Source organism: Gobio gobio, assembly GCF_949357685.1.
Source record: "Gobio gobio genome assembly, chromosome: 7".
Taxonomy (NCBI): domain Eukaryota; kingdom Metazoa; phylum Chordata; class Actinopteri; order Cypriniformes; family Gobionidae; genus Gobio; species Gobio gobio.
The window spans coordinates 43015502-43030825 of record NC_137103.1 but is presented as its reverse complement, the minus strand read 5'-3'; the positions used below and the strand labels follow the sequence as shown (position 1 = coordinate 43030825).

Sequence of the window (15324 nt, the reverse complement as noted above, 5' to 3'; positions counted from 1 at the left end):
AGGCATAACATTATGATAACTGACAGCAGATTAAGTGAACAACAATGATCTCTTAATCACAGCACCTGTTAGTAAGTGGGATATATTAGGCAGCAAGTGAACATTTTGTCCTCAAAGTTGATGTATTAGAAGCAGGAAAAATGGGCAAGCGTAAGGATTTGAGTGAGTTTGACAAGGGCCACATTGTGATGGCTAGACGACTGTGTTATGCTGCGTTCACACCAAACGCGAATTGAGCGTCAAAATCGCGTCTACCGCGTCTAGTTTCACGCGCGTACATTTTGAATGCATTCGCGCGTCAGCAGAGAATTGGACGCGCGTAGAAATCGAGCGCTGGAAGCGAAATTGACGCGCGTTCAAGGCACTCCAGGAGAAATATGTCATAAAACACCACTCTGCCTCTTTTCATTTTCATTAAACATATATATTAAGCATTAATAGCCACACAAATGTGGTCCAGGCAACTCCTACATCATCTTCAGTACATGTATATTTAAATATCCTTAAAATATAAAGTTATGAAACTTCTCTTTGCCCTCAGTCAAAACGATTTGGCAAACAACAAATTATATATTTATGAGAGCAAAGATCGACCGTTAGATCCACACAAGACGAACCACTACAGGACATCAGAGCCAGCGGCAGACGCCAGAAAGACTGGCGAGGAAAGGCTGCCTTCGCTGGGGTTATGAGCAGTGATTGCCCGGTGATAGCCTGGATCTCACAACTCCAAAAACACAAGATTATTTTTTTTAAATAGGCGCTCTCTTTATAAATAAACCACAGATTTGAGCTTTAAACAACTACATTCCCACCTGAAACGTCTTAAAAATACATTTTGTGACACAATAGTACTGTTTTTAATTTATGCAGGGTTTCTCATACACGTCACTTTACCACGTGACAGCAGCGAGCAGGCTCCTGATTGGTTAACGCGGCGCGAATTGACGCCAAAGTTCAAATTTTTCAACTCGGGCGTCAGACGCGAATTCGCTTCAAACGCGTGAATGCACAAAAGCACCATTCGCGTGTAACGCGCGTATCGCGCAAGACGCCCAATTCGCGTCCAATTCGCGCCATTCGCGCGAATGAGGCGGATTCGCGTCCTTCGCGCCGCGCGTAACGCGCCTCCCGCGCCGCGGGACCTCCAGACGCGCGTCAACGCGCCTTTCCATTGACTTAACATTGAAATCACTCGCGCCAGACGCTCAATTCGCGTTTGGTGTGAACGCAGCATTAGAGCATCTCCAAAACTGCAGCTCTTGTGGGGTGTTCCCAGTCTGCAGTGGTCAGTAGGCTATCTATCAAAAGTGGTTCAAGGAAAGAAGTGGTGAACCGGCGACTGGGTCATGGGCGGCCAAGGCTCATTGATGCAGGTGAGAAACGAAGACATAGCCACAGACCAGTCAGGGTGCCCCTGCTGACCCGTCGAGCATCAGAACTGGACCACGGAGCAATGGAAGAAGGTAACCTGATCTGATGAATCACATTTTCTTTTGCATCACGTGGAAGGCCGGGTGTGTGTGCGTCGCTTACCTGGGGAACACATGGCACCAGGATGCACTTTGGGAAGAAGGCAAGCCGGCGGAGGCAGTGTGATGCTTTGGGCAATGTTCTGCTGGGAAACCTTGGGTCCAGCCATCCATGTTGATGTTACTTTGACACATACCACCTACCTAAGCATTGTTGCAGACCATGTACACCATTTCATGGAAACGGTATTCCCTGGTGGCTGTAGCCTCTTTCAGCAGGATAATGCACCCTGCCACAAAGCAAAAATGGGTCAGGAATAGTTTGAGGAGCACAACAACGAGTTTGAGGTGTTGACTTGGCCTCCAAATTCTGCAGATCTCAATACAATCGAGCATCTGTGGGATGTGCTGAACAAACAAGTCCGATCCATGGAGGCCCCACCTCACAACTTACAGGACTTAAAGGATCTGCTGCTAACATCTTGGTGCCAGATACAACAGCATACCTTCAGGGGCCTAGTGGAGTCCATGCCTCAACGGGTCAGGGCCGGTTTGGCAGCAAAATGGGGACCAACGTGATATTAGGCCTGATCGGTATGTATATATTATATATATATATATATATATATATATATATATATATATATATATATATATATATACACACATGCATACATACATACATACAAACACACACGCCTTTCTTTGGCACTGGACATTCAGTAAACAGTCAACTCAGATACATTTTAGGGTTTAAAATAATCATCAAAATAAATTCATGTTTCTGGTTGTTTTATTTCTAGGCCAAACTCAAGTTGATGTAAATCTATCATAAGCCTTTGAAAAAAAAAAAAAAAACTGTACATTGGGACAGAAAAGGAAATAACAAATTTATAAATACAAGGGTGTATCGGTGTCAAACGACAAAAAGTCTAACATGCGTAGTGAACAATTTGATGGGATACCACTAGAGGTCAACATTTCAGGAAACCCAAGGGGCAACTTAATACTTTCACTGTTGATTTGCAGAGTTGGCTTTGTCCTTTCATAAACAGATTGTTTTTATGAATAACCCCAGTCTAAACCAAAATGATGGTTCATGGTCTGAATCGGTTAAAAACCATTCGAAAGAAACGCTGAATCAAACAAGGGTACGCACATTTAGCATACCAATAAAAGCCACATGCCTCAGTATATAATACTAAAAGTAGGGTGCTTTTTAAATGCCTGTCCTTAATTTCTAACATGGTCAGGTTCACAGTCTGAGGACAGGCATTTTGGTCAACTCTGTGGGACCCATTTGAGTTTGCACTTGCCTACTTTCCCACATGGGCAACATATTAATAATAACAATAATAATACTGTATTTACAGACCGACCGAATTGCTGACGGGGCAAGTTTTTCACAAACAGCCAAACTTAGGTCAGTCACGGCAGCACAGGATGGTTATGTCATCAAAACATGCAGGCTATTTGTTAACGTGCAAAAGAGTGCAACATCTTTACCTTAATTTTGTGGGGGAGTGAGAAGCAATGATTGAAAGGTATGTACATAACACTAAACAGAAAGAGTTCAGAGAACATAACATCCCCTCTAGTTCTTGAGACGGAGAGGGTTTTCATTAGTGTTTTAGATGCACGGTGAACTTGCCGTGTCATGCTTAAGCAATGTAGTAAGACTGCCTGTGGACACGTACATTTTAACAGTCTGAGTTTTTTAAACAGAAAAAGAAACGCAAGGCATAGTAGTTTTACAATTTCCATCACAATCCTCTTGCTCTAAGAACATAAAGTGTAAATCGGTTTCATTCATTGTTTCTTGACTGAAGATGCTCCAGGTCATGTTTTCAACTCCATTCGAGTGTTCGTGAACTTTTTACATTACTGTTATGGCTCGCATGTTTTTCCATTTGCTTTTTTCCCCAAAGATGAAAGGAAAAGCTCTACATTCAGAAGTTTGTCCTTGTTTTCTGTAGTGAAGCCCACATATTTAACACATAATCCATCCTATAATAAAATCAACACAATTGCTTTACATCACTTCCAACATAATGGGATGTGGTATTGCGGTCCCATGAAATAAAAATTAATAAAAGAATGTTTTAATCCTACTTTTGTTTTTTTGGTTGTCATTGTAGCCAAACCTACAAATTACTTAAATTGTTCTCTTTTCTTTACATTTATCACTCGGCCAGCCAAATGATCCACTAGCATCAACAAAGATTCAAGTGGGGTATTAGTTAACCCAACTGTGCCCATTTAAAATATCCAAATAACTCAACTAAACCTTTAACATCACTTGCAAACATGAATAAGTTATTACTAATAAACGTAGTTAACGAATCACCTCTTCAGAAGCTGAAGAAAGCCTGTTCGCTCCAATTAAGGAAGCAATGCCTATCATGGAAGATATGCATGCATTTTTCTCGATTCGAACCCCTTTACATTCAACGTTCCACAGATGGAAAGATGCATGAGGCTAACTAAGAGGTTTCCGGGAGTTGTTGAAAAGAAAAGTCTGATTGCAGTGAGCAACACATCCCTCTGGGAAAATCCAGCAAGATTGTGATGAAGCAATAAAAAAAGATGTCTGGAGGAGGCACAACTATGTTCCCAAATGCACATGTAGGGCACTGGTTAGAGTCCATCTGGCTAGCTGTGAGAGGACACGTCTGAAGAACTGCTGCTGTTGCTGTTGGTGGTCTGGGCCCTCTTAATGTACAGATTTAGCAACTTCATCTGTGGAAATAAAAGACAAGGTGAATTTCAATACTAACACTCATATAGACCTCTGTATAGACCTGGTTTCTCTGATAAGAGCATGTATTTACACTTTCTACTGTAGTGGTGTTATCTTAGAAGGTCAGGGTTAATATTGACTTTCGTATTATGTCTAAAAGGAGGGCAATGTAAAATGATTTGACAGCAAATATACCACTTTGCAGAAACAATACTCAGCACTATACTGATATCAATATTTTGAATAAAATGCAGAGAGTGGACACTTAAGATCTGTACACGTAACATATGAAGAATTTGGGAGGAAGACATTTAGGCCACATCCACACAAAGCCAGAGCTTTCCCTATCCAATCTTTTTTTTTCCCTTGTTATGAAAAAATTCCATAACACTAAAAACGGAGAAGATGACTTGGAGCATGCGGTGTCATGACTAGGGTCCAGACGTGGGGTGATGACATTTTTTTTCTTGGTACATTTAATGAAACTTATCCAGAACATGTCCGCATCTTATTTCACCCGAAATTATTTTTTTTATATGTTTGTCTTAAATAAAATTAATTTTATTTTTAGACTATAAAGATTTTGAACTGTGAAATTTAGAGTAATTAAGCTAAAATCTCATTACTGTAACATAAAAAAATAAATAAAAAAAACTTCAGCATTGTAATGTGTGAAAAATTATTTAATAATTTATTATTTAAAATCTAAGCGTTTACACACTATGGTACCTTTAATTCTATTGTTTTTAGTTTATGCGAATTTAAATAAAACAACACCAAAAACTCACTGTATTAAAGTTATGAGAATCATTGAGAATAATGGAAATTACAAAAATAAAAACTCAATTTGCGCTTAACTACCTTGAAAAAAATGCCAAAAAAAAATGCTAAATTCAGGTTAAATTCAGCCCCTCACCCCCAGTTCTTTTTAAATGTGTTGTGCTATTAACCTCGGACTCAGTGAAATTGGGACATGTATAAAAAACAGTTGAAGAGACAAGTTGAAACCAGAGGGGAGAAACAAGTAAATAAAGGACTTCGTGATAAGAAGGTTGAACGGGGTGAAACTTTTGGTGGACTTTGAGAGCATGTGAACATACCTTGCTACCTGTGAGCTGGGCCAAGTGTGGCTTAAGCTCCTCACCAATCACTGAGTAGATGGCCACCAGACAGAACACGCTGGCTTTGCGAACGCTACTCTCTGTGTTATCATAGCCCTGCAGACAGATAGACCGTTTTAGCATTAAAATCTTCTCTCTCACACACACACACACACACCCACTCTCTCGCTCTCTCTCTCTCACGCACACACACACATCAAGAGTACAGTAGGCAAAAGTACAAAGAAGGCATACTTGCGGACTATGCTCCCAACATTCCCAATGCAGACTATGCAAATATACTTACCCAATTTTGTCCAATAGTTTGACCAAAGGTTAAATTACCAAAAGGGCTACAAAAGAGTCACAGAAAATCTATCCTATCTTAAATCTCATTCTCCATTCCGCATATTGCACTGTGTTCGGGTATACAGTCAAACCAAAAATTATTCAGGCACCAGATATAATTTTTTACTAGTGGGTGCAGGACACTATAGTTTATTTATGTAAGTGAGGATAGCAAAATAAAATAAACAGTCGTATATTATACCCACAAATCCTTCATAAAGTGGACTACCAGTAAAATTGATAAAAATTTGAGACCAAAATTATTCAGACACTTTGACCTGACCGTGTTTTGCTTTAGTGTTTTTTCTTTAATTGCTAATGCGACCTTTTACACCACAGACTGAACAAAATTATGGAAGGATATCGCGGACAATTTTCAAAAGGAATTGCAAATTGCAAATCACGCATTACCATTTGCATTTTCGTTTAGGCAAACGCACAATGACTGCCAAATTTCAAATGGAAAAGCAAAGTCTGTTTGCAATTGCATTTCCAATGTCTTGCAAGTTATGACCCTGCCATTTTGGAATAGCAATAGCAAATCACCTATTTGCTCTTTTATTTCCTCCGTGTCCTGCCACAACCTGCACAAAATTCAAATGGAATCGCAATCCTCTTTGCGTTTGCATTTCCGATGCCTAACACAGTCAACTGTCAATCAGGCTTGAGGGCGGGGTTTATTGATGTAGTCGGAAAGTAGGCCACGCCCTCAAGTGGTGGAAAACGGGGGATTTGGCTATTTTTGTAATAAAAAACAAGTTTAAACTCTTTAGTTCAAACAAAGTCAAAATGCAGAACTGATTGTATGTTCACCTGCAACCAGAAAAAAAAAACAGCAAATAAGAAAAGTGACATGACTGCATTCGGTAGGCTATAGGCTAGCCTATATCAGACGAATATCATCATATTGCACCCGACACAGTAAATTATCATGATGAGTTAAAATCAGAAAATCTATAGAAACTTGACATGATGTGAGTTGTGTGTTGTTCATACGATTCTGTGCTCAAGAGCCAAGCGATCAAAAAAGAAAAGAAAACTACATTAGTGACATTCAATCGCAGTTCATGTTCGTTTCGTAGCCTACCTCCTCTGATGATCTGATTTTCTTCTTCATTTCATTTTATTCAACATTATTATTTTCATCATATGTAGCCTATTCCTATTCATTGAACTATATTTGTATCTTTATTTTGACATTTAACAGATTTGACAGAACAGCTCAACAACAGAACCTGGATTCACACAAATTTTCACGCACCTGCAGCGTTTCTGACAACAGAGAAAAACTGAAATAATATATAATAAAGTAATATAAATAAAAAGCATAAAATAAATAAATACTAAATAGCCTATTTCTCACTTATTCTAAATAATTAATACATTAAGATGACAAAACGAAAAACTACTAAATCAGATTGAATCTTATAAAGAACCGGCATTTTTTTTCTCATCAGATTAATTTAAAATTTTTCACTTTGAGGTCCGGTTATAAATTTATGTGTGTGCAGTGCACGCACACAGTGCTTACATCTAGCCTACTGTGTTTATGTGAATACTCGACTTGGCATTTTGATATAGCCTATTTCTGTGTTTATTTGGCCGTTTGGGCACGCTTGTCCGTGTTGCGCTAGGAACACGCGCACAGCATCCTGTGAGTAATTCAGTTGTCTTTCGTGACTTATCGCGCTTTTATTATTTATTTTCGTCAACTGAAATCTACACGGATTATCATAAATACAACACATTTATTTATCACAAGGATCTCCGCGGCAAAACCGAAAGTACCAGCTGGTGAAATCTTTCAAAATGTCTTTTTGCCCCAGGTTCAATAAAAGGATAGGCCTATTTCAAAAGATTATAGGCCTATATTATATATTGAACTGATTTTTAAACCGAATTTAGCATATTTTGCTTTAACCATGCAGCAAAAAAATTAAATAAAAATAAAAACCTTAAAAAAATAAATAAATAAATATATATAGCCTACACATTTTAAACCGTTTAACTGTATATTAATCTGTCAAAATTCTTACTTTTGGTCAACGGTTAAAGCATCCCTATCTTAATTGCTTCTTGACAATTTGCTTGCAACCAGAGCAGTCTTCTTTTGGTTTCTTTTTGTTTGGTTGGCAGTTGATAAATAGTCTATTTCCAGGTATTTGGCTTTGTTTGAAGTGCAAAAAACTACACAGTAGTTTTATGACTTTTTTGTTGTTTTTGCTAAATAGACACATTGGATATTTCTCCCCATGTTCTTAGGAATGAATAATGATGAAAAAGTCCTTGGTTTTCCACCACTTGAGGGCGTGGCCTACTTTCCGACTACATCAATAAACCCCGCCCTCAAGCCTGATTGACAGTTGACTGTGTTAGGCATCGGAAATGCAAACGCAAAGAGGATTGCGATTCCATTTGAATTTTGTGCAGGTTGTGGCAGGACACGGAGGAAATAAAAGAGCAAATAGGTGATTTGCTATTGCTATTCCAAAATGGCAGGGTCATAACTTGCAAGACATTGGAAATGCAATTGCAAACAGACTTTGCTTTTCCATTTGAAATTTGGCAGTCATTGTGCGTTTGCGTAAACGAAAATGCAAATGGTAATGCGCGATTTGCAATTGCTTTTGGATTGTGTCACATATTATGCGTCCACAAATTGAAAACGCAATTGCAAATACCATTTGCAATTCCTTTTGAAAATTGTCCGCGATATCCTTCCATACAAAATTAAGCATTGCTTGGTAATTGGTTGACCTAAATTGGTATTATCTAATTGTGTACTTAAATTTAACAGCTGGCAGCTTATTGGTTGATTGTAATCCATTACATACCTTTCTATCAAAGTATTGACATTATCAAGATGAGTTTGTTCTGACACAGTTTAACTCTGAGTTCTTGTCATATTTTATTACCATTTTCTAAACTATAGCGTATAAACTGGGATAATGTGAGAAAATGTTGAAGGTGTTTGAATACATTTTGGTTTGACTGTATATGCAATAAATGCAAGATGCGAGATGCTGCATACTTTCAAACTACTCCCACTGACATACAATGACATCTTATGGAGTTGGAACTAGGAAATGAAAACAACTATAGAGACTGTATAGAGAGAGTATTTTGCAAAGAGGGAATTTAAAAATGTAACAAGTTCCCAAAGTGACAGCATTGGTGAGATTAACTTTTTATCATAAAATGCTTCCAACATAAAATACTCACTTGTAAGAGGCCGGGGATGATGTCTGGCAGCAGCTGATGCAGGGAATCCTTGGCAATGCGCTCAACCACTTTGGACTGCATCTTAATAGCAGCCAGGTTGATGGGGTAGTCTGCAGTCTGAACGATGGGACACAGCACCTTGATGCATTGCTCTGGGTGAATGGAGCCAGCCAATGTAGCGGCAGCCTCTTCAGCTGCCCTAACCACCTGCACATATAATATTGAACAACCTGAGATCTAACAGAAAATTAGATGGACAAGTAACTTCATTTGGAATAGGAGGCAGTACTACAGACTGCTTTATTACTGCGGTTTTACATGCACAGGGAACTTCATTCATTTATTCATCTAGGTGTTGGGTTTGTTGGCTTGGGTCATCTTGCTTTAGATGTAACCAAGGTGCTCAGTGTCCACATGTACAGGTGTTGTATTTAAAATGGGATTAAAGAGACCAATCAGCTCATTTTACTCTCAATGAGGCCGTCCTAAAGAAAACGTCACCTGCCCTGCTTGATTTCTCAGAAACAGTGAGGTCATCACATGCGAGAGGTATTATGGTGACCATGGAGTTTGGTTTAAAAGAACATATTCATATCCTATAAATCTAGATTTAATCAGATCACATTACTACAAGGAAGTAATACAAAATATGTTACTATTGTATAATTATTTATTAATTTGTATCTTCACCTTTACACACTATCATTATTATTATTGAATATCTTAATATTATTAATGAAGTTCTAGTTAAAAATACTAATGAAAATGGCAAGGAATTATGACAGAAAACCTACTACATTTTCGGTCCTTCAACGTATTACTTTAATCCAAACGTAAAGAACAATACTAGCTAAAGTATGATTTTTGAGTATAATACTAAAGTTGTATTGCTTAAATTGATTAGAGGTTAAAACATTCGATTTTTGAGAGGGCTGATTCTAACCTCTTTATGAGAGTCCTTGTGGGCTTCTAGTGTTTTCATGATGGTGAGTTCTGCATAGTTCTTGAAGCGCGCTGGCTGGTTCCTCAGGATCTCCTTCAGAACCCGTAAAGCCAGTGCTCGGATAGTGTGCTAAATAATCAGACAGAATGCATACCATCATTACTAACCACTACAAATACATTCAAACTTAAAAAAGAAACTTAAAAGACTTAAGGATTATATTGAAAGTGCCAATTGTAGTACAATTCTTTGACTGACATCTTTGTCCCCGAGTGTCTCCAACAGCAGCAACAGGATTGTTTTGAAGTGCTCGTCCCATACAGCAAGGCTGTCTTCACGGGCGATCTTCAGCAGCTCGATCAACGCCCCCTTCCTCTCCTCCACTCGCTCGTTGTGATTAGACAGCTCCTTCAGCAGGTCTGCAACCAAATCTGAATGATCCACAATGATTCAAGTCAGAGCAGAAGACAATCTTCATAAACAAGCTATTATTCTACTTCAATTGTACCAGAACACTTTGGTTAATCTCTTTTGAGTATATGATATTCAATATATAATTGAATCTTATGAAGCCTGTCAAGAACATGTTGCACCTCGAATCTAAAAATAATTGCATTATATTTTGCTTTAAAAAAGCGTAAGCCTATTTTTAGGCCTATTTCTTGCATCATGACATTTAAAACAATGCTAAAATATTAAATTGTTAGGTATATCATGGTAGTACTTATGTAACTACTCATGGTAGTTTTTTATTTTTTATTCAAATTACACTTTTTGAAAAAAAAAACACATTACAGTTTAATACAATAATCACAGTAATAACAATTATCAATTAAATGAAATAGTATAATGGAAATAATATAATGGAAATGTTTTCATAAGATTTACTCTTATACATCAGCAAGTAATGTGTTTTGTAAAAGCGGTAAAAAGTAAAAGTGTTTTGACGTTAGTTTTTGTTAGTAGTTAGGACGGTTAAGTGTTCACTTAGATTCTGGTTAATCAGTTTTTTTGATGTGTTTGCAAACAGTGATGCTCTGTTAGTTGCAAAGCAAATGTAAGTGAATCATCACCAGGTTTCCATTTAATTTGAACATACAGTCACCCAATAAACAGTCCTACTATGCGACTGTATTGCCTTATATTAGTGCTGGTGGCCTGTAGCAGCTATCAAATAACCCCGTTAGCAAAGCAGTTGTGTCATTTAAGGTTGACATCACATGAGAGACTGAGATGGATGACAATGAAAGAGAGGAGGTAGAAGGGGAAGCAAATTAAGAAAAGTGCAACAGTCTTGTTTAACTGTGCAGGTCTTTACCAGGAGTAAAGCCCTTGGGCAGCACCATCTTGTTCTCACCACAGTCTTGCCGACGGCCTGTAGAAGGGGAGGGACAGGAGGGGAAGTGATGACACACAAACTCCACTATCCTACATGCTATACCTACATATCTGAAACTTACGCTTACAGGGGGTTAATCACTTATTTATGTTTTGTTATGGTCTCTCAGCATCAGGTTGTTAACACTGACTTGAAAGGTGTTATTTCTGCAATCAACAGTGTCTGCCCTCTTTTTCCCCATCCATTATCCAAAAATTTGTTAAATCACTATAATTTTGCAAATACTACTCTTGTGCTACGGAATGTAATTTTAAAGGGGTCATATGATGGTTCTAAAAAGAACATTATTTTGTGCATTTGGTTTAATGTAATGTGTTTACATGTTGTTTTTTAGGTTAAAACAAGTCATTTTACACATACTGTATACTATTGTTGCTCCTCTGTGCCCCTCCTTTCTGAAATGCGTATATTTTTACAAAGCTCATGGTTCTGTAAAGCGTGGTGTGCTCTGATTGGCCAGCGATCCAGTGCATTGTGATTGGCCCAAATACCTTAAGCATCTGATGGAAATGTCACGCTTCTTACCATATTTGGAACATCAGCTCCCAAAGCAAAGCAATATTGAGAGGATAATGTCGGTCCTACCTTATCAATTCGAGCCCGAATCGGATCTGGATGATGCAGGTAACCAAGCTGATTGATCAACGTTGCCAGCGTGAATGGACCACAAAGTATCAGATTGGTAAGTTTGCATTTGTTATCGTAGAAACGACAAAGACGGTCTGTGCTCTCCCAGGTGCAAGAAACAGCACACAGTCGAATATTTGGGTTGTCCCATTCTGGAACAGTGCTGTAACTAAAGCTTAGCCACTGGTTTCTAATTGTGCCCTCCTTTCGCAACGAAAAACACAGTGTCTCAACGACATAGCAGCGCCGGCGGCAACAAAACTACAGCGAATAAAAGTTACGCCTTCTTTCTTTGCGTATACGTTTGGGCGGGGTTATGAAACTCTGCCTCTACATACTGATGTTTGGATGTGAAGGTGTGTTTGAACGAAGCGTTTTAAGAAGGTGTGGCTGAGCCTTAACTTTTATAAAGAATATCTCTTTGGGTTTGAGACTTTGAGCTTTGCAACTCTGCAGATAGTACATGCTTATACATGCACAAACAGCTACATAACACACTAAAGAGAAAAAAAAAACAAGAAATCGCATCATATGACCCCCTTGAAGGAATCTTTGAATATGATTTCAGTTTTTTTTAATTTAGTTAGTGTGTAATGTTGCCGTTTGAGCATAAACAACATCTGCTAACTTACATCACTCAAAGTTCAATGCAAAGGGAGATGTTTTCTTTTTAAAGACTACAACAAGCTTCTTGCCAGGTTGATGACATCACAAACCCTAAAATTTACATAAACCCTGTGTTGCATAAAGCCATGTTAGGCTGCTTTAGAAAAGAGGAAGAGTTGTTGTAGTAGAGTACATTTAGGAGTCTGCTCAAGCTGTCGCATCCGTCTTTTAACATTTATTGCAATACAGTGCATAACACAAATGCAATGGCATGTCATAAAAGCAAGATGACAAAAGTTATAATCGTAATTAAACTAAACTATACCTGTTCTATCTTCATGCAACATATATTCTGGCTCTGTAGGAATCTTACAACAGTTCCCACATGAGCGATTTATAGATCATCATGACAGAAGATGCTAATAAATGACTTAAAGATAGTTAACTCCACATCAGCTACATAAATTCATCAACTGACCATTCAGGAACATCCTGTTGCATTCTACATGCTGTCACTTCTTCTTGAGTCTTTCCATCATGGTCCAATTCCGGTTCAAACTTAAAAGGCTGAACAGTTTCTGACATTTTCAGTGCGTGTCTGCATAACACGTTTTTGCTCACCCCCCAAAAAAGGCATTTTTAACATTCTATAAAAAAAATTATCTGTGGGGTATTTTGAGCTAAAACTTCACATACACACTCTGGGGACATCAGAGACTTATTTTTACATGACTTATGACCCCTTTAAGAGTTTTTTAGGCTAGAATGTAGTGCTTTAAACTTCCAAAATGCTGTTTATTTAAATTAAATTTAAAATCGGGTGTCAGCGGCAATTCAGTGCTCATGTACCCCGCAAAGAACAGCCTTCCCTTGGCCAGTTCTTCTGGAAATTGTTAATTGCTCTGATATCTCTATAATGGTTACATGACATATAGTTTGTTTTGGACAGTCTTTCGTCTGATTAATCTATTGTTTGTTACAGATCAAACAGTTTTGGCTGAGGGCAAAGTTTCATAATTTATATTTTTATGTAACTTTAATGCTTTATCTTTGTACTTTTGACTGAATTGCTTAGCAACTTTTATAATGGATATTGTTTATGAAATATTGTTAAATTAATCTTTTTTTTTTTATACTAGATTTTAATACAAGTATTTGGTATTGAGAAACTGTCTGTGTGATTTTGACTTCAATACAGTGCATCGGACTCTGCTGTTTAGCCACAGGCCACTCGGAATGCCTTTGTTGACCCCTGTCCACCGTCGAAAGCACCTACAATGAGTATGTGAGCATCCCACTGGACCTTGGAGCAGTGGAAGAAGGTCACCTGGTCCGAAGAGTCCCATTTTCTTTTACATCACGTGGATGGCTGCGTACGTGTATGCCATTTACCTGGTGAAGTGATGGCACCAGGATGCACTGTGGGACAATGACAAGCCAGTGGAAGGAGTGTGATGCTTTGGGCAATGCCGGGTCCGGCCATTCATGTGGACATAAATTTGACACGTGCTACCTACCTAAACATTGTTACAGACCAGGTAAACTCGTTGATGACAATGATGTTCCCTAGAGGAAGTGGCCTCTTTCAGAAGGATAATGCACCCTTCTACACATTGTTCAGGAATGATTTGAGGAACATGATGAAGAGTTCAAAGTGCTGTATAATAATTTTTTTATGAATTAATTAGTGTATAGATTAATTTCATAACATTTGAATTTTTTATATGCCTCTTTATATTCTATGCCACTTATTTCTGGCTATTCTTGTTTTTGCTCATCTTAAAGTGCTTAAAGACAATGGGTGCGGTATGGAGTACAGATGTGAGAGTGGATGTAAAAGCTTTGAGCAGCGTATCGACTCACAGTCTCGGAACTGCTCCACGTCATCATCAAAGACGGCCTCTTTCAGGGCACTTTTGTCATAGGCCGTGATCGTGTCTCCGTAGCCATAGGGTGCAAACTCTCTCGTCCGTGGCACAGCAAAAGACCGTGGGGACGGTGTGTTGAGCAAAGATGTTTTGTTATCCAAAGCGGTTCGACCACCCTCCACTACATCCAATCCCAGTCTTGCATCAGACCCTGGAGATGCGCCTTCCTTCCCAGTCTAAGACAGGAAGAGTGAAAGTGTTAAATATGTGCTGATTAGGCATGCACAGTTTGTATAAATAAAATAAAAAAATCTAATCAAAAGGTAGGGAAAAAGAATCTAGATTACTTTGCATTCACATTGTATCTGCAATTGAAAGTGAATTTATGGTCCACTTTAGCTGTGGTAGGCTCTCACAGCTCACAATCTCACAGCTATTTTTGGAATTCTAAATAAATACAAATAACTAAATAAACAAAAGTATTATTATTAATTCATTATTAATAATAAAGTATATGAATAAAGTATATTACAAAATATTATTACTAATAATAACTAATCTAAATAAAAAAAATGTTTTAAATTATTATTATTAATTGTATTATTAATAATTTTATTATATTTAATGACCACAATTTGTGTTTCTGCCATTATTATTATTATTATTATTAGATTATATTATTCATAACATTAATAATAATAATAATAATAATAGCAAAAAGACACAAAATAAGGTCAAACATTTTTGTGTCCTTGTTCCTGTTGCCCACTGTTAAAAGCATAGACTCACAGCATCATCCTTCTTTCCATCACGTCTGATTGGCTCATTCAGGTCCTCTTGGCTGCGGTAACTGAAACTCTGGATGGCTTCTGTGACACCACGCAGTGAGCTAAAGATCTCATCAGAATTCATGTTCTCTGTGTCATACTCCAGCATACTGAAGAGAGAAATAAAAGAGGGAATAAACATTGATGCTGAATGGACTGCAACACTCACAAT

The 15324-nt window shown here is 38.0% G+C and overlaps 1 protein-coding gene across 3 annotated transcripts in view; it reads right to left on the bottom strand.

The window, feature by feature from the left end:
- Nucleotides 1-2221: 2221 nt before the first annotated feature.
- clasp1a (cytoplasmic linker associated protein 1a) overlaps nt 2222-15324 on the bottom strand; it is a 90818-nt gene continuing 77715 nt past the window's right edge. For all 3 annotated transcript variants that reach the window (XM_079822158.1, XM_079822160.1, XM_079822159.1), the window contains 8 exons: nt 15115-15262; nt 14321-14561; nt 11144-11200; nt 10084-10256; nt 9826-9954; nt 8883-9089; nt 5313-5429; nt 2222-4211 (listed from right to left, as the gene is read on the bottom strand). In XM_079822158.1, coding sequence (XP_079678284.1) covers nt 4125-4211; nt 5313-5429; nt 8883-9089; nt 9826-9954; nt 10084-10256; nt 11144-11200; nt 14321-14561; nt 15115-15262 — 1159 coding nt within the window. In that variant the 3' untranslated portion in view covers nt 2222-4124. The remainder of the gene's footprint in view (nt 4212-5312; nt 5430-8882; nt 9090-9825; nt 9955-10083; nt 10257-11143; nt 11201-14320; nt 14562-15114; nt 15263-15324) is intronic.